At 40.0% G+C, this 19,198-nt stretch overlaps 1 protein-coding gene across 1 annotated transcript in view; it reads right to left on the bottom strand.

Annotated features, from left to right (window-relative positions):
• Positions 1-270: 270 nt before the first annotated feature.
• NDFIP2 (Nedd4 family interacting protein 2) overlaps positions 271-19,198 on the bottom strand; it is a 28,413-nt gene continuing 9,485 nt past the window's right edge. Inside the window, exons 7-11 of the mRNA XM_026044525.1 lie at positions 18,133-18,220; positions 10,639-10,763; positions 7,913-7,979; positions 3,846-3,951; positions 271-1,889 (exon numbers count right to left, since the gene is read on the bottom strand). Of these exons, the coding sequence (XP_025900310.1) occupies positions 3,848-3,951; positions 7,913-7,979; positions 10,639-10,763; positions 18,133-18,220 (384 nt within the window). The 3' untranslated portion in view covers positions 271-1,889; positions 3,846-3,847. The remainder of the gene's footprint in view (positions 1,890-3,845; positions 3,952-7,912; positions 7,980-10,638; positions 10,764-18,132; positions 18,221-19,198) is intronic.

Below are 19,198 nucleotides of genomic sequence, written 5' to 3'. Positions count from 1 at the left end.
CCGTATAGCCGATGTGCTTGTAACTCCACGTGAGCACCACTCTCGCCCTGGGGAGTTTTCAGGGTGAAGTGCACAACAACAAAAAGCAGAAGGCTCGATTAGCAAAACAAAGCCATGTTTTATTATTTGCTTCTTTTCATAAGGACAATGAATGCAAAAGAACATAGAAAAAGAACAGATAAGTATAGAGGGAGATTCCAATCAGATACTGAACATAACACTGAACTTCTTTTTTCCCCATAAAAAGCTGAGAAGTGGAGGTGCCCCTTAAGTTAGTCTAGAATCACTTTCAATATCCCTGAAAGACTAAGAAAATGAATAACGTGCGCAGATTATATGTGTTTTTAAACATTATAGATACAAAATTTAATACAGCACTAGCTTAATGACAACATAAACCTCCTCATTTTTAATGTTAGTAATAAAAAAACAGAATTTTATAAAAAGAAAAAAAATGGAGGAAATTATCTGCATCTTTCTCCCCCAAAGGTGCACCCAATAACTACTGTGTTTTGCAACTGAGATTCCAGTTGTACAAAGGATTGCGAGATGTATTCTCCTACTGAGGAAGAAGCATAAAAAAGCATTTCACAAAAACTGAAGGAACTTCAATGTGCATGGACAAGAAGACCCCTTAAGAGATGATATTTTTAAGAAAGTAATGAGACTTTTAATAATGAGAGATTATTTGTTAAAACTTTCAGAGTCTTAAAAATACATCTTTTTTTTTTTTCCACTTAGGTTATTTCCAAAATGACCTTGGAATTTAAACCAGTTCATTGTTATGAAATGATAAAGAAAGATGGCAAGATACCTGCATGAAATTTTTTTTGGAAGACCCTCCAAGAGGACGCTGTATTTGTATCGAGCTCAAGATTTTTAAATAAACCCGGTGTTTATAAACCAGGGAACACATATGCAATACCCTGTGTTAGGAACAAAGCTGAACCTACAGGGATCCAACTGCATAACCATGGACTGAGGATATGCAGCTGCCCATGTCTGCTAACAGGAATAAATATCATCTTTTAACAGGATTATGCTCATGAATAAGGACATTCCAGTTCAGGCTAAAACCAGTTAATGGAAATGAACGTGAGCAAACTTAGGATGAAACAATTTGATGCCTTTACATCCAAAATTCTACCTAGCAGTAACTATTGCCTCAATAGCCATATCAACAACAACAACAAAAATATAGGTAGCTCATATGAAGATTAAACATAATTTAGAGAATATGCTGTTACAAAATATATTTTGACTTATTTCCTAAGAAGCGATTTAAACAGTCATTTATGCAGAGTTATTTACAGTGGACTCAAAGGGAAGAATCAACTTTAAGCAAACCAGTATATTGGTTTGAATTCCATAAAGTGTTGATGAAAACAAGCTGGTGAGAACAAGGAACTTCAGGTTTCAGTAAACTTAAAGAGTTCTACACAATTGAGATGGATTTAAATTACATTAAAATTTTGTGTCTCTTGTGGTTAATCTGAACCATTTGATGCATTCCATTTTTACCCAAACTCCAGGTCTATACATATATGCTGTAAAACAGATTACCACTTAAATCTTTCAGATAAAAGAAGCGCAGATTAACCAAGTCTGGCTCTACTGAATCTATACTAACAGAGGATTTGCTCTTATTTCAATGCTATCCTCGAAGCATGTACGCAAATGTGCTGAAAGAAAAGGCAGTAATCAGAAATATTTACTAGAATGGCCAGAACCGCCACGTGCACCGTAGACCATCCTTTCATTCCTATCTGCAGCTGTATCTTCACTAATTTGTCTTCTTTTAGTAGGCTTCTATCCTATTAACTTGGAGAGTTACAGATCATCTGGAAATTTCGCACTGGTGTGGGAAAGGAATGTCTGTTCGATGCGGTCTGGAGATACAAAAAGAAGAGATTTGTCCTTCAGTTGGACAAATTGGACAGTTGGACAAACTGGACAGTTGGACTGGTTGATCAGCTACAAGCAGCGCTGCTGGCTGAGCTGAGAACTAGGAGCAGTAAAAAAGCAGCTTCCCTCCCCCAGGCCTTGCTAAGTCAGGATGGCAGAAGAAAGCGAGCACTTTATTATTATTTTCTCAAAGTTACTGACTGAAAGAAACACTTGCAAATAGTTTACCATTTTAGAGGTAACATTTGCTATTTAATTAATAAAATTAACAGTTATTGAACGGGACTTATCTGTCTTCAGAAAAACAAAGTCAATGGAACTTTCTTGTTTACATTTCTTGTTTATATTTTATACTAAGGGAATATTGAAGTGTCCAGCCATCTAAAGAGCTTGTCCAAATCTTGTCCTCCCAGCTGGCACAGTGATGAGAAAAGCTTTTAGCTAAAGGACCAAGTCAGATGGGACAACTCATTAGCTTCACTTAACAGTGAATCAGTGAACAAAATGGGATTTTAACTCCAGGAGTATAACAAAAATAAAAAAAAATAAAATAAGTCACAGACTGCAACATCACACATTCTCATAATCTCTCCCAGTTTCAGTTTTCAAATGTCAGTTAGGCCCAATAGCTAAGTTTAAGGCCATATATTTATAGTCCCAGCTTCATTATCATCAAAGCTAACGTTTAGATGGATATATATATGTTTGTGTGCAGTCTCTATTTATTCTGATGACAGAGGATACACTAAGAAAATGCAAGAAAGATACATTACTGCTGTGAGAGGGAAACACTGCACTGCAAGCACCAGTTTAGGCTGGTGACTAAAAGGCAACATAATTCTGGTATTCAACACTTGATCTTACAGCACAGTCTTGGCAAAATGGTACAGAATAAAAATATTACATTATAGCTATTTTCACAGTTTTATTCCATGAGCAAGAATGTTAAGCTATCAGTACTGAGTTTCCATATTTATTAGTAGCCATTTCTTTAAATGTTTATTATTGTCTTAAATAAAAGGGAGCATCCTTTCTAGGTAAACACTGTGTCATTTTTTGTGTCAGACAAATAATTATTTCCAATAATGTTGCTGGCAACTTTCCTTTGATCCTGTTACCATTCTTGGAGAAAAAAAAAAAAAAAAAAAAAGGAGAAAAAAAAAAAAAAAAAAAAAAGAAAATTTGTAGTATTATTATAGTAAATACAGCTTCTCAGATAATCCAAATATATCATTTAAATATTACAAATAAATTGCAGGGTGGTGAAGATGCGACAGCACTTGTTTGTGGATTTAAAGGATCCAGTCATGCAGGTAAGGTAAAAAAAGTTAAATACTCCTGAGACCCCCTACTTTAAGCTACACAGTGAAGCCCAACAGATCCACCTAATGGATAAAAAGAATAAAAAATGAAGAGTAGCTCTGTGCCAGCCTGATTAGTGAGCTACCTGAAGGCTATATAAAGCACATTGTTGGATGCACAATAATCATCCTTGTACACGACTATCTTAAGACTGGCATGTCAAGAGAGGCAATACTTACCTATTGTTTGCGTGTTGAGACCCATGTTAATCAGATTTAATATGCAGGCAGATCACTGCTTCCTAGCTTGCTGACAGCAGGTTGACTCTTAACTCCCCACATAAAGGCAGGGAGCAGACACGGGTTCCTGCTTCAGGGGAACGAGGGGCTTCATGGCCCTTTCCCTCTGAGCGTCAGCTCCCGCGAGGACTGGGGTGGCACGACGAGACAGGGTTGCTTTCAACTATGTGATTTCAAGATATCCTAGGTATTTGCAAGCATGTATGCATAGAACATACGTGATATCCATGACAGATCTTTGGAAATTCCTGTTTTGCGGAGATTGAGTTTTTAATGTTTATATTTAAGTCTGCTTCTCAGAGTTTTCTGGCAATGCTCTCATTGCTAAAAACTGCTTACCTTCAATACAAGAAAAAAAATCTTGTCCTATGAGCAGCTGCCATGCTTTCAGACATATTTCTGACTTTAAGATAATTGACAAATCCTCGAAAGAACAGGAGGAGTCCTGAAAATGTCAGAAATGCACAAAATGAAGTACAGCAACACATCAAAGTACACAACAACTTGCAGTATATAACCGGACTACTAAAGGTTACCTTAATAATAAAAAAAAAAAAAAAAAAAAAAAAAAAAAACCCTCAGCAAAGCCCATATGCATTTGACAAACAAGTTCAACAGGCAAGGGTTCTACTTTTAGCTTACAGGTTTAGCTTGCATAACTTTTGGCACTCATTTTGGATTTGTTTAGCTCCCACTTAAAGGATTATGTGAAAAAAGTTACTAGAAATGAGTAAGTGTTCTAAAAATAAGTGCATGTTACTATCAAGTAAAATTTTTAGAAGTTATAAGAAGTCATTACTTTGTAAGAAGAGTGCCTGAACCCCAAGTTCCAAGGACTTTGGAAATGTTTAAATCATGAATGTATGGTAAACCAAAGGGAAAACAAAAAAAAAAAAAAAAAAGGAGAAACACGAAAGCAGTGATTGTTCCAGCACCAAACCAGTATCAAGTTATGGTTGTTGATGGCATGAAATTTAGCCATCCAGGAAAATGTACCTGTCCTATATGGAGGAAAATGATTAGTTAATTTGAAGATTACTCATAATAGTTCTTATAACTACATTTATTACACTCACGTCCACATTTTAAATGATTTTTAAATAACTGCATTTGGCCATATTTGAAAGAATTTTTCAGCTCTAGTGCTTTACTGAACAAGAATTTACTGAACAAGAACAAGATCTACAGAATTGTCACCCAGGAGCTACTGTTATGACAAAGGATATTGCTCACATACTCTGCTAACCTCCTCCTACCCGCTACGAGATTCGCTGGGTACTGAACAAACATTGGGGAGTGGAAGGCACCCCCACATACCCTGAGGTTGCAGAGGGGAGACACCTCTTAGCTCTGTTCTTCTTTTGCTGAGCAAGCTTCAGCAGATGTGTTGCTGTTGCCAGGACTAATCTGCCCAGAAAGCTGCGTGCGTATTTCACATAGCCATAAAGATAATGAAGGGACCAAAGCATCTATCATAGGAGGAAAGACTGAGTGAGCTGGACCTGTTCAGCCTGGGGWGGAGAAGGCTGAGAGAGGATCTGATCAATACGTACAAGTACCTGAGGGGAGAATGCAGGGAGGAAAGGGCCAAACTCTTTTCAGTGGTGGCCAGTGACAGGACAAGAGACAATGAGTACAAATCGAAACACAGGCAGTTCCATCTCCAGGTGAGGAAGAACTTCTTTCCTGTGATGGTGCCAGAGCCTTGGAACAGGCTGCGCAGGGAGGCTGTGGAGTCTCCTTCTCTGGAGATCTTCCCAACTCACTTGGATGCCGCCCTGTGCCCCGTGCTCTGGGTGTCCCTGCTGGAGCAGCGGGTTGGACTAGGTGATCTCTAGAGGTCCCTTCCAACCTCAACCATTCTGTGATTCATGGAGGTCAAAGGGACCTTCTTTTCACCCTAGAACACATGTGTGCTGCTGCAATGACGTCCTCTCCCCGCTGCAGCTTAGCCAGGCCCTGCTGCCAGGGTCTCAGGCACAGAAAACCAATTCTTATATCTTCAAGGCCATGAGAAGAATATGCCTTAGTTTCTATCAAATTAGAAATATTATGCTATCCACTTGACCATTTTGAATTTTGATATACATCAGGAAAGTAGAAGAGGTTTAGGGTGTTAAGTGTTTTTAAAAAATAAACATTAAGGTCTGTGTTCTTTCTTTTAAAACTTGTAACAGTTCAAGATTGACTTACATGTCGGCACAATAAACCCTCGTACTTTCTAACAGCACATATGTTCAGCATGGGCTCTTACAGAAAGACAGACCCCAGCTAAGATTAAATCTCATTTTGATCCAGACTGGGAAAGCCTAGGCTTAAGCTCTATTCACTACACCTCTTCAGGACCATCTTTGCTTCTCAGAAAGTGAAGTTAACCCTATATGACTCTGAACTGCCTAACTCAATACCATGTGCATCACTATGTAGGAATTAGGTTCATGTGCACTTTAATCCTCATGGGCAGGGCTCGAAGGCAAATGTATGTATGCACATAACTGATGCCAAAGGCTCAAATGAAAATCTTGTTAAGCTAAATTAACCCTAAGCTAAAGATTCCTTTATTTTCTTTTACATCCTAAGTAAACTTTCCACTTCTCCATAGAGCTATCTATAGTCTCAGAAGAAGATGGGAGCAGAAACAAGATATGTGAACATAATCAGAGAAAAAGGCTGACAACAAGGTGCTCAAGTATGTCAATGGGCTATCCAAAGGACAAAGAAACAAAATACAGTTTATTCATTTTTAAGAAATACAGGATATACTACTTAGCCTCTTCCAGTTGGCAACTTGTCTGAAACACTGAGACAAAAATCTGTTAGGCAGAACCCCCATGACTTGACAATAATTTATTTCTTTCATGACCTATGAAGCAGTTCTATGGGGGTAAATCCTTCTGTAACATTCTTGTAATCTCTCAGCGCATTTGCTTCCTTCAGCAATTGCATATTTCAACCAAAATGTTCAGAAGCAAGGGAATGGCACATTGCACATAATAAACGTACCCTGTTGATGCCTTTCACTCCAAGGCATATTATAAGATTGGTGAGTTGACATAAAAGAAAAAAAATCTTCAAATAGGCAAGGCTGAAAAAATAAGGCTTTCCTAAATACAAGCAGCCTAACTTCTGAAGGAGCCAAGCGGCCCAGGGGGCTGGTAAAAAGAGGGACTACAAACACACAGCTCTGACAGACAGGATGGAGGAAGATGTTAGGAGAAGGACACGCTGCTTTTATAAAAGTGGAAACGTTAAGCCTGTCGTGGTGCCTGAAACTGCATTTTACTGTAGTGGATTTACTTTTGATTTTACTTTATTTTTTTATTTTTTTAAATTTATTTTTATTTTTATTTTTTTTTTTACTTTTTAAAGAAGTGTATCTGGGGAGGTTTGTACGTGCAGGCAGTCACATCACTTGCTGCTCGAATGCGGCCGCTGCAGCTGGGAGCGGCGGCGCCGGKGGGTCGGGCCCCGCCGAGCCCTGTCCCGTTGCGCAGGGCACACACCAGCCAAGCAGGAAGGAGCCTCCGGGAAGTGCCCGCGAGCATTAGGAAAAGGAGGACGGGGAAACACCCAGGCAAGTTTGCCCCTTGTGCACAAGCAATGCCGAAGCCTTTAGCAGGCACAGAGCGGGTTTGAGCTCTGCCATGCCCTCGGCCTTCCTCGCTGGCTGGTCCCGAAGGCGACACTGCCACCTACTGAAGCGCAGCCCTACGGAGAGCGCCGAGCGGGGCCTTCGTCCCGGCCCCTCGGCCTCCGCGCTCGAGGCCTCAGGGCCTCCCTCAGCCCGCTGGGGAGCGGGTACCATAACTGCAAAGCAGCAGGACGGGGCCAGCAGCGCGCCGCGCTGCGAGCCGGCGCAGGGAGGCGCTTTCACGGAGGCGTTTCTGTGATCAGCGGGCATGAAGCCCCCACCCTGCCCGGGGCCTCCCAAAGGGCATTCCGTGAGAAAAGGGCATTCCATGACCTGTGGACAAGACAACAGCCTCTACCTTCCTTGGGGCGGCCGCATCTCTTGAAATGCAAGACTTGACACACAAGCTTCAATATATATTCATTAGGTATCCCCCCTGCTTCCACTATTTTTCCCACATAAAGCCTAGGGGTTTCTCAAAACAGTTGTGTACAACTGCTTTGCACTGTTTGTGAAAAAAATACCCACAAATCACAAGCCTCAAACAATGTATATAATTATATGTGCAGAATGAAAAAAGGGCGTTGAAGGTCACCCAAACAGCCTGCAGTCCATGCAGTGTGACAGTGATCAATATCTGCTGAATGCGAAGGAAATAAGAACAGAATAAATAGCTAACAACAGCTTAGGAAAAGCATACAGATAAATATGTTTAAGTACTATGACTTTGAATTACTTCCACATAAAAACATTTATGTTTTCAATTGCCACTTACCGAGTACAAGAAATATCCACCAAAGCCAGTACTGTCCATTGAAATATCCAGTAAAGTAATCTGAGAACTGAAATACATTCACAAAGCTTGAGTAACATAGGAGACTAGGACATAGTTAATGCCTATTTAAGTACAGAAAGCATAGAGGAAAAAGCAAATTCGAATAAAAACAATGCCTCAAGGTAAAATACAAGGCTGGTATTTATGCAGCAGTAGATTACACCTAATGCTGGAAAAGTGTTGTCTGTCTTCTTGAACAAAGCTATTTCAAATCTCTCTTAAAACAAGAGCAAACAAACAAACAAGAAAGCCAAGTATTTTGTGCTGGAATCACCTGACATTTCCTTTTACAATGAATCAGTGTTGTGGATGTTTCCCCCAGTGCCTGCCATCCCAAACACATTACAGCAGCCTGCTGCTTTAGATATTAACACCAGAAGCCACATTAGTTTAATCTTATCAGCCGGGGATGTTCTGCTGACCCCTCAAAAGGAGAGCTTTTGACCTGCTGTAGGCCCCCTCCTGTTAATCGCTGCCAAGAATACCAGCCCCATAAAGACCCCCAGCTCATTAAAGTCTTTTCATTTTCAAACCAGGCTTCAGTTCCCAGCAGAGCCGAGCGCAGCTCAATGAAGCCTGAAGGGCCGTTTCAGTCGCTCTGTCAGTGACCGTGGAGGGCGGTTTTGTCCCCGCTGACGCGCAGCGAGCGGCAGCGCCGGGACAGGTAGCCCAGCCTTGGCCGCCCCGCGCGCTCCACCGGTACAGCGGCTCGGCATACGTCTCCCGAGCTCCCGTCGGGAACGGCAGCAGAGATGTGTGTGAAAAGTTACCAGAAGAAATAAAAATAATGATGATAAGCCCCTGTATTCGGTACATTAGGCAGCATTCAGCAGCGGCCACGCTGCTGGCGCGGAGGGCGCATCAGGCCGCAGCGCTCGTGCAGCCGTCGTTTTGAGCACGTTCCGGCTGGGGTGTCTGGCAACTCAGACACTAGGCTGATCCTAAAAGGAGGATGCTGGGCCCACACCTTCAACCGCAAAAACACCCGGGCCCTTTAATAAATTTTAGATGAAAATAGGGCATCATTCATCTTCTACCCCCGCCCCCCTCCGTCTGGTAGATGGAGTTTCACAGATATTTTCTCCATAATAAACTCAGATCATGAGCTTTAAAGCACTAATCCTGTACTCATTCATTTCCATGAAAAATTCAGGGAGAATAAAATAGAACAAAAAGAGGTAAATCAAGTCACAGAACTGCTAAAATGAATTAAAATCTTTAGTACTTGTATTACCCTCACAAGTACTAGTGTTTTTGTCATCCCAGCAGAGAGCACGTTGTATTTTGGTAGCTCGTTAACTACCAACACTGGACTCCCAGGGATTTCTCAGCATTACCCAAATCTTATATAACATTATAATTAATATTTTAAATTCTCTAAACACATCTACCAATCCCTTTTCGTTTCATTTAACTGGGAAGAAGATTTACTAAAAGCAGCAATCAAGCACTGCCTTTCATTTCTCCTGCACTTTCTTTAGGCAAAACAAAACACTATAGAAGAGAGAACAGACGCTGTTAAGACACTGGTGCATTTCACAGCACAGGCCCTAAGTGACCAAGTGCGACAGAAACCTTCTGAAGTCTGAAATAAAGGAAGAGAACAACCACAGGCACATATACACACAGACATCCCTATGCATCCCCAATAGGGCAACATTATCAAGATATTATCAATGTATACATCTAAAGAACTTTGAAAAGAGTGAAAGCACATAAATGATAATCTTAGCTACATTAAAAAAAAGCAGCCCTGAGCTGTAGTATTTTAATTCAGCAACAGATTATATAGCAGAATTTAAATATCAGCTACTACGCAGTAATTCCTCAAGGAAGTTTAGCGTATATTAATTTGGGGGTTTCTTATAAGAAAGGAGCACATTTTAGCCTGCTTGACAACAATGTCAAGCCTGCTTGTCACAATGATTAAGTTGTGCTCTCTGTTTAAGCGTGCCTCAAGCAAAGTCCATAATAATCCCAATGGGTACGCAGCTGAAAAATTCACAACTTCTTCCCTGTTAAGACAAACTCCATCCCCAGTCCCTTTAACTCCAGCTAAATGCCCCTGAACTCCAGCTAAATGCTCCCGAACCATCTCTGGTCCAGGAGGATCCCTCTGCTTTGGGGACCCAAAAACCAGCTTCAGCTGTAGCAACAATACAGGGCATGTCCAGGGAGGACCAATCCCTTCTCCACAATCTCTACGGGATTTTGACCCAATTTAGTATATGGATAGGTTTAGAATATCTATTTTATAGAGCAGAAAATCCAGATTCTGCTAGGGGAGCACAGTTTAGCAAAACACTTATGAAATATTTTTCTGATAGGCAGAGCCATTCACAGTTGTTCACATAGGAAAGTATTTCTGAGTTGTACAAAACCTTTTTAGAACTTTCTCCATTTTCTCCTCTATGGTTTTTAACAGCTGTTCAAAGAACTAGTTACTTCCCATTTATTCTAGGAGAAATGGGAATGTAAAACAATAAATTGGATAAAAATAGCCTACATTTCATTAGTAAAGAACATATAAAAAGAATATTCCCTACTGAAATCGAAAGTTAGAGCAAATTCTAGGCATTTTAAACTATTATCTATTTTTAAATAAATTGCTTTGCTTTAGATCTACAGACAAGAAAAGCCCATAGAGTATAAATCAGGAAACATACCCGTACAATGAAAATCCATTTGATCAGTGAGAGACCAAATCCACAGATCGCACCATACCTTCCAGCTATGGTATTTGTTATACAGAAGGATAAACAAAATCCAATCCAGTTGAAAATAAATGCCACTATAAAATAAAAGAAACAATCACTTCTGTTAATGTGCATAGCTAGGCAAACACTTAATTTCACTTACAAACTAATAAGGATATGGTTACGCAGTCTGAAGTTCCCTTCTAATAATTCAAGCTTTCAGAAACTTAGCTTAATCCAGACATTCCCAATGGTATATTCACTTAAAAATAAAGCAAATGACAAAGAGGTTGGAATCTACTGCTTTAAATGAGAACATTTCAAAAATAAAGTACTACATCACTACTGGAATCTGACTAAATGAAACTAGAGAGGAAGGGTAATGCAAGCAAAGGACAGCACACAAGATCTGGCTTAAAGAAAAAAAATGTTGCTACATTTTTATAGACAAGAACATAGTTGTTATGAATAGATGTGTTCATACAATAAGGCTGAGTATCAGTTTGACCCAGTATGGATAGCACAGAAGGAAAGTATCTGATCTTGTTCTGCAGACATATTATAGAAAGGAAGGCAAGGTCAGAAGCTGACGTTTCACTGGTTACTTCTCCTTACAAGGTCTTCTCCTTTACAAGATCTACATCCAAACACCTACTCTTAGAAACCTTAGTCATCTTGCACAAAAACACAAGAAATGAAGTAAGTGGAGGACACAGCGCATTACTACTTCTGCTGTCTCAGTAACGACCTTGCACAATTCCTAGTTTTGCAATTTAGGTTTTCACATCTGTACACGTAGCTGGCAAATAAGCAACATCTGTATTGGCTGCAGCTCGAGTAGTAAGATCAAAATGTGGGAATCCCCATTAGGCGACGTTCCTGGCACAGTAAACAAAGGCAACTTAAAATAAATGAAAAATAAAAATTGTAAATATACACAGACAGACAAGTGGGGAGCAGCTATTCTATTAATAAGAGAACTTTGTACATAGAGATTTCTACAAAAGAGAACAACATTTATATTTAAGAAAGTAGGATTTCTTTCTTTTTTTCCCAGCAAGCTCTCTAAGCCCATCCTACTGCTCGTTTTTACAAGCCCCAGTAGTTGGTTTTCTTTGCTGTGTCTCTATTGCTGTGTAACAACACAGCAATTTACTACTCTGCCTTTTTCTGAGTTATAAGCAAGAAAAATATCAATATTTAAGCTTCTTTTTGTATCTTTCCACTAGAAAAATTCTGCTGTGGGTACTGATCAAAATGCAGCAATGAGAGACTTACTACTTCTGTCTCTACTAACCCTAAATCACAATTTTAGGAAGATTCTCCACTATGTCAGATGGACTTAGTCTACTCTACATGAAAATCCATTCTTCCCAGTGCTTCAGCTCATCTGCTCAGTATCCTACTGCTACTCTGCTACAGATCATCTCAATTGTCTGATTGTGGTAACAAAATTCACTTTCCTGTCACAAATGCATCTCCAGCTTCTGAGCTGTCTGGATCAAATGGAATTTTTATCTATTTTCCAACTGCTTTCCCTCTCTCTGTATCTTCTTCCATCAGAATATCTTGGGAGGGAACACGCTGTCAATCACACAAGTTCCCTCAGCTCTGTGGCCCACGCTGCATCTGGTAAGAACAACCAAAAATAGTTTGTGCAACTCCTCTCTGCCCAAAGCCTTGAGACATTATGGGAATAAAAGGGGTCCATCATTTTCAACCCTATATAAAGAAAAAGGAAGGGGACTAGCTACATGGAGCAATTAGTAAAATTAAATACGTATTTACTATGTAGAGATGAGTTGTAGCTGTGCTTCATTCGTGCTGCTGTAAACACAGTCCTTTCACTTCTGGTCAGCATTGACTCCAAATGTCAAGATCCTCTTCAGCTTTCCTTCACACCACTTACACTTGTCAATAAATTCTCACACAGAAAATATTCCTGATCAACCACTAATGCAGGTTATCGTAAAGACTATCATTCTCTCAGAAAAGCTAAAGCCTGAAGAGCTGCTGCACTCACACCTTTGCTTTAGTTTAATAACATTCTTTGCTTCTGTTTGCTCATCTTCTTTGCACAATCACATCTTACATTTGATTTCTTTTTAAATTCTTCCTCTAAGATTAAGAATTTTCAACAAGGATCGTTTTTCTGTCCCAGAGATGACCAGTCTTTGTGCTCATAGTGTTGCTGCAGCCTTCAACGACTGTCCTCTTTCCTATAGGAAACATAGGGCGTTTAGTTGAAACGTGCCTCGAGTGCAATGGAACCACCTCCTCGCTCTGCTTCTGCACTTCTCAGCACCACGCAGCCAAGGCRGACTGCAAGGAGTTAGCCCTTCAGCTCTACATTCAGCAGGAGATGGAGACGTTGCTTTTTGTCTTTATTTGGATGTTTGTTTTAAGAGCATACACATGCATGAATCTATATTAACGTAACCCACATATTGGGAAGGCAGCCATCGGGAGTGCAGGGCTCAGAAAGAACAGGGGGGAAGGAGCTGCTTGGGGATGAGGTGGCACAAAATGGACCAGAGGATTAAATTATTTAAAAGCTCTTGATATCTAATGAGGTGGTCACAATAATTGTGTGTGTCCTATTTCTTTTTACAGTTTTCAATAAAATATTACAAATGTTATAAATCTAACATGCATAGTTTGGAAATAAGGAAATACTCTAAACAGTCTGTTGAAATAAGGCTACTCATGAGCTCTTTCTACACTTGAAACTTTTCTGAGAGGCAGCAGTGCACAAACATGCATCTATGAATGGGAAAAGCGAAGGAGAAGCAAAATATTCAAACAGCAACTCTGTACAGGAAACAGCTGTTTAATTGAACTTTTTAATTGGAAAACACATGTTACTTTTCTGTGCGAAAATGTCAGATTCTTAAGTGCTTTGAAGATTCTCAAGTGCTTTTGAGCTTAAGTGCTCAAAAGAAATACAAGCTACTTGCTTTCAGTCACAGAAAGCACAGTTTATCTTTTCTGAAAGAAAGATCAGAAAAGGATCAGAAAATGCTGAGGAAACAGGATGCTTCTTTCCCAAATCCTGTGTCATTAACAGCATGTGAAAAGACTGGATATAAAGTGCTGTAACTTCTTTCCATTCACCTACTTTGTATCCATCAGCCTTGGAACAGCACTATGTGTCTCTGACTATTCTCAAGTTGAATGAAAATCTTGAACAGTCAGGATTGTTCTTCTTGAAACACCCCCAAATAGGTTAATAAAAAGCTCTCACTAGAAAACACATGTTTAATAAAGCTGCGGTGATATGACAAGACCAAAATAAGGGGGAGGCAGCTAAGCCGGAGAAAACAGGGCAGAGAGGGGTTCCCTAGAGGTCACGTGTTTCCTTTCACTGTTTGAGGGCAGCATCACCTGCACGTATGCTGCTGTTCCTGAGAGGGTCTAATTTGGTTTCCTGCTCAGCCAAGAATGCTCTAAAACTYCCATATGCATTTTACTTCCAGGGCCTCACTACCCTTGAGGATATTTTTTTTCACCCCCTCCTTAAAGCCCAATTGGAAGTTTCCTCATTCCAATTACTCTTATTACATCCGACACACACAGAGAAATTCAATTTCTTTCTGCAAAAAGTAAGAATTGAGGTGACAAATGTCAGTGACAGGACAAGGGGCAACTTGTTGTAAGAAGTTCTTCAACTTGTGTAAGTTGAAACACAGGAAATTTCATTTCCATATGAGGAAGAACTTTCTTGTGAGGGTGCCAGAGCCCTGGCACAGGCTGCCCAGGGAGGCTGTGGAGTCTCCTTCTCTGGAGGTCTCCAAAACCCACCTGGATGCCGCCCTGTGCCCCGTGCTCTGGGTGTCCCTGCTGGAGCAGGAAGGTTGGACTAGATCATCTCTAGAGGTCCCTTCCGACCTTAACCATCCTGTGATTCTGTTACTTGGCATAAGGGGCAGCTGGGCTTCCCAAGCACCTCCCTAATCTCCTCCTACCACCAAAAGCACTTTTGGTTAAATAACTTCCCTGCAGCTCCTGCAGAGGAGTATCAGAAGACCTATTGATATATATCAAAGCTTCAAGTAGATGCCCTGGTTTGTACAGCCTTTGTTGACTGAAACACCTACTCACTTTGAAAAATAGTTTGCAAGCTAATTTCACACTTTGCTGTACATGTTATCTGTTTCTACATGGCACTGGATGGAACGCACAGTACTGCTTCTCCACGTTGGGAATATTGCTGGTGTGAATTGTTGTTACAGTTATACATGTTGCAGTTTAGTTCTCCACCTGAGAACTAAAACTACACCTGACTCATCAAAATGTCATCTCCTCTCTTTTCTTCTTACTCAGGATTAATTTTTTTGAGAGAGTCAAATTAATATTCATTGTTTCAGGATATGGGGAGATGATCTTAGCTTTGAAGATCCCAAAAGTATCTGTCACTTCAAAAATACAGAAAAATTCTGCAATCTTTCTGGGATCCACAGGTGAAAAGCCTGGTTTATATTCTAATACACTCATATATAAAAGAAAATCAGCCCTTTGAGCACTGCTTTAGGGAATCCCCTTTCCATAAAGGAGCAGGATGAACCAATCATCAGCTGAACCAGCAGCAAATCAGACATGATTTGAAGATTTCCATTATGGAAATAATGGACGAATAAATAATAAATAAAATCCCATTAAATTCACTTGAGCAGGACAGTTACTTGCTACGTCCCACTAGAGCTGTGTACAAAATGGAGAAGGAAAAAAACCTAACTTTCCTCCTTTGCTATTTTGCTTATAAAAAGCCACTATTTCCAATGAAGTTATCTACTAAGCACTTCCTATTGCATTCTGAAAAGTTTATCCTGTGATGTATATGGCACATCTCACTTCAAAATACATTACACACAAATTTTAAGTGTTAGGATAACCTAATGGTTTCTTTGATCTAATATATTCCTTTAAGGTGGGAATGGGCAGGCAACAGATTCCTCACCCACCCACACTACCAAAGACTTCAAAAGCAAGAATGATTTTTGAAGTATGTGATTTTGCTACACAGTGGCAATGAGCTACTTTATTTATACTTCTTTGCTTTCTTTTTTCCCCCCCCTCACTATTTCTGACTTGAATGCCAAAGCAAAAATACCCCAAAATTAAAACTCGTTTTGCAAACTCCAAAACATTAAAGACACCTGTTCACATGATGGGGGTTTCTTCTTTTGACTGTCAAAACCCATTCTCTACAGTTAGGCTAATCACAGCAGTTCTAGTTCATCTAGTTCATACCTAAATAGGAAACAAGTTCAGAGTTTGGGCCCACCGAGGGTTACTTCCCGAGGGATTTCTTAAATTATTTTTAATTAGTTCCCCAGTAAGAATCACACACACAAAAAAAAGTCCCAGCCCTGGCCACTAGATGGCCACAGGCCACAATTTGTTGCAGTTTCGGCAGCTACCACTAGATGGTGGGTCATGATAATTAGTTGATAGCAATGAACCAAGCAGCAAAAACTTTATTATATTTCAGCAGAATTAACTAAAACATATATATACAATTTATATTTATATTTCAAAAAACACTGCACTGTTTTGCACTTAAAATTATGGCAAAAGAGGTCCTTCTTTCCCTCCCTCATTAGCTATGGAGTCTTTCTACAAATGCTATATGTGGTAGATAAAGAGGAGGTGGGCAACTGAATTTACAACTGCTCACTCTTTAGGCGACCCTGTGACAAAAACACAGCTCCTGACAGTGGTATCCTGCATTGCAACTGCAGGAGACAACTCACTGCAGATTCTCAGGGAGCAAAATCTCAATTTCCGTGTGTAGCTGGTTTCACTGACRGCCACATGGGCCCTAATAAAGCACATACATTGCAAGATAATAGTGCAAATATTTAAATTTGAAAGCTTGCTCATTTTATGCATTTAATTCAAAGGAGTGCAGAGCAAAGCTGCATAGTCAGATAGTCTCAGAATAATCGAGGAAAAATTTCATCTATAGAGAATTCTTGACAAATATGAGAAGTGCTCTGGGCAGTCTCAGTTAACTGGCTAAGCCAAAAAAAAAAAAGCCAGTTTATCCGAGTAAACTTCTCCATTCTTCAGCTCTGCACAATGGCTCTAGGCATGCRGTTTGGCCAAACATATTTGTATATAGCTAGAGCCTTCGCTTTCCTGTATTCAGCTTGTGCACAGAATACTGTTTATTGCCTGTCTGCTCCTACATGTAAGCAAACAAGGCTGTTTTCAGCTGAGATTAAGAACCGAGATATCATAGAAGCCAAGATCTTTGCTTGGATTTTCACTGCTGACAACTGCTCGTCCTCCAAGAGAAGGTCAAGGCCTGAAGTAGCCTCTAGAAACACCAACAAGTTCATACAACACAGAACTCCTACAGGTTGGATACAAAATGTTGTAGCAAATGGACTGGGMAGAGAAGAAACCAAGAAAACCAAAGCCTCCCCTTTCCCCCCCAAAACATACTTATTTTTTTGTTTTTAAATTGATACAAACTACAAAGAGGTCAGACTAGGAGCTCCTTTCCTTTCTCTCTCTCTGCATTTGCTTAAAAAGTTGGCCACGTACCTTTGTAGGCCAAGGTGCAAACCCCAAACTGTCCAAATATGTTCTAATAACAAGGAAAAAGCTTTTGTGAGAGCTCTAATGCTGCATCTGCAACAACTCAACAAAGACTGCAACGAGGATGAAATCAAAGCTGATGACAGAAAGAGGGCTTCACCGGATGTCAGTCGCCTTTCATCCCAATGAAAGCTCAAAAGGACAGTTCCAGCTTCGACAAGAAATTTTCAAACAGGTCTCAAAATGTAGCTTTAGTTTGGAAAAAGGAAATGTCTTCAGAAGTTAAATACATAATTGGGAAAATGGAGGCAGATACTTTCTAGAAATAGCTTACAGTGGATATATCCAATTTTCCTCAGTGCAGGCTCAAGTTAGAAGGTAGGACGTGCACATCCTGTTCAYACAGGGCTCTGAGTGCTAAAGCAGTGTTGGTGACAATCTGAAATCCCATGAAGACTGTATATTTTGTATACTAGTGGCTAGTTCACCCTGGAGATAAACAAATATGTAGAACAAACCCAGCCACAGCACATCAACAAAAGCAACCTCATATGGCACATTGTGTTCCCTCTCCAATTCCTTCTAAGTTAAATCTGACAGTCAGTTTCTAATCCAGCTTTTAATTGAAATTGGTTGTCCTAGAGAGAACAGAACTGCCCAAATCCACAGGTTACAGTCTCGTGATGCCTCACAACACTTACTGTAATCTTGTTGTGTCCCCTTATCTGATAGCAGCCTGACAACTGAACAAAACTTGCTGCTTCTAGAACATTAAGTGCTTATATCCGCATACAGATAAGAAATAATCCAATGTAAACAGTAAATTATTGCAGTTTATCACAACTATCTCTTATTGTCCATATAAACAAGGTACAATTAAGATATACCTCAGTAGGTCTGGGGTGTAAGATAACTTACTGAAAAATGCCAACATGAAGATGCCATCATTGCCCACTCTAAGCTGATCTGCATCACTGAAATCATCCCGTGGTGGATACTCTTCTTCCTGGATTTACAGGTTAGTGATAATTTAGTGAAATGTTTATTTTAGAGTAACTATCTGTAGTTTTAAAGTATCAATTAATTTCTAAAGATAGGAGAGAATAGACATTTCTGTAATAGATCCACATATGGGAACTTTAAAAGAAAAAGTAATTCTTATCTATAAAACCAGCCTTGTTATAGCAAGAGCTCAGGTTTATTTGAAAACTTTCGTTAGAAGATATGTACATATTATATGCTCAAATGAGACAAGAAAATCATCTTAAATGAAACTAGAAATTATGTCAGACATTTTTACAACCAAAACTAGCAAAAATCTCTATTGCTACTATATCTCTCATATCTTAATATACAACTAAGCAAATAAACATTTTTTTAAGAATAATTTCACATTTTTCTGGTTTTATTTCCCCTTCCCCTGAAAGGCAAGCCATTTTTATCGTTTCCCAAGCTACAGAGCAAACTTTCAGAATAAAGTTGGTGCCTGAAGAGAAGCTGCTGTTGCAACAACAGGGCACCAACCAGCTCTGTGTACATCTGATGCACAGCCAAGCACGGCCGAGGCAGACAGCCCCTCGCGACACAGGAGGGCGCAAGCAGCTCGGAGGTGCTGCCGAGTCTGCTCCGCTCGGGAATGGGACTATTTGTAAGGCAAAAAACCCTGAATGGACAGAATTCAGTCCACACAATCTCAAGGTTTCCCCTGCCACGTCACAGTGTCAGATCTCAAACTTTAAAGGGCAGAAGGTATCTCTGGTTTGCAGTCCTCTGTGTACAACAGGCCCTTGCAAATACAGTCCTGGGGAGAACTAAGGCATTGCCCCAACTGCAGCATGGGGGAAAAAGAATGTTCTTGGTGGGAGCACTTAGAGAGCCTGGTGAAACTGTAAAACCAGTTAAAACCATCTGTTCTTACAATTAAGTGAACAAGAGAAAAAAAAAAAAAAAAACACACACCACCACACAACAACAACAAAAAAAA

This window comes from Nothoprocta perdicaria, unplaced genomic scaffold (genome assembly GCF_003342845.1).
Source record: "Nothoprocta perdicaria isolate Ctin4 unplaced genomic scaffold, notPer1 scaffold_37, whole genome shotgun sequence".
NCBI classification, from domain to species: domain Eukaryota; kingdom Metazoa; phylum Chordata; class Aves; order Tinamiformes; family Tinamidae; genus Nothoprocta; species Nothoprocta perdicaria.
This window is presented reverse-complemented; position numbering and strand designations above follow the sequence as displayed.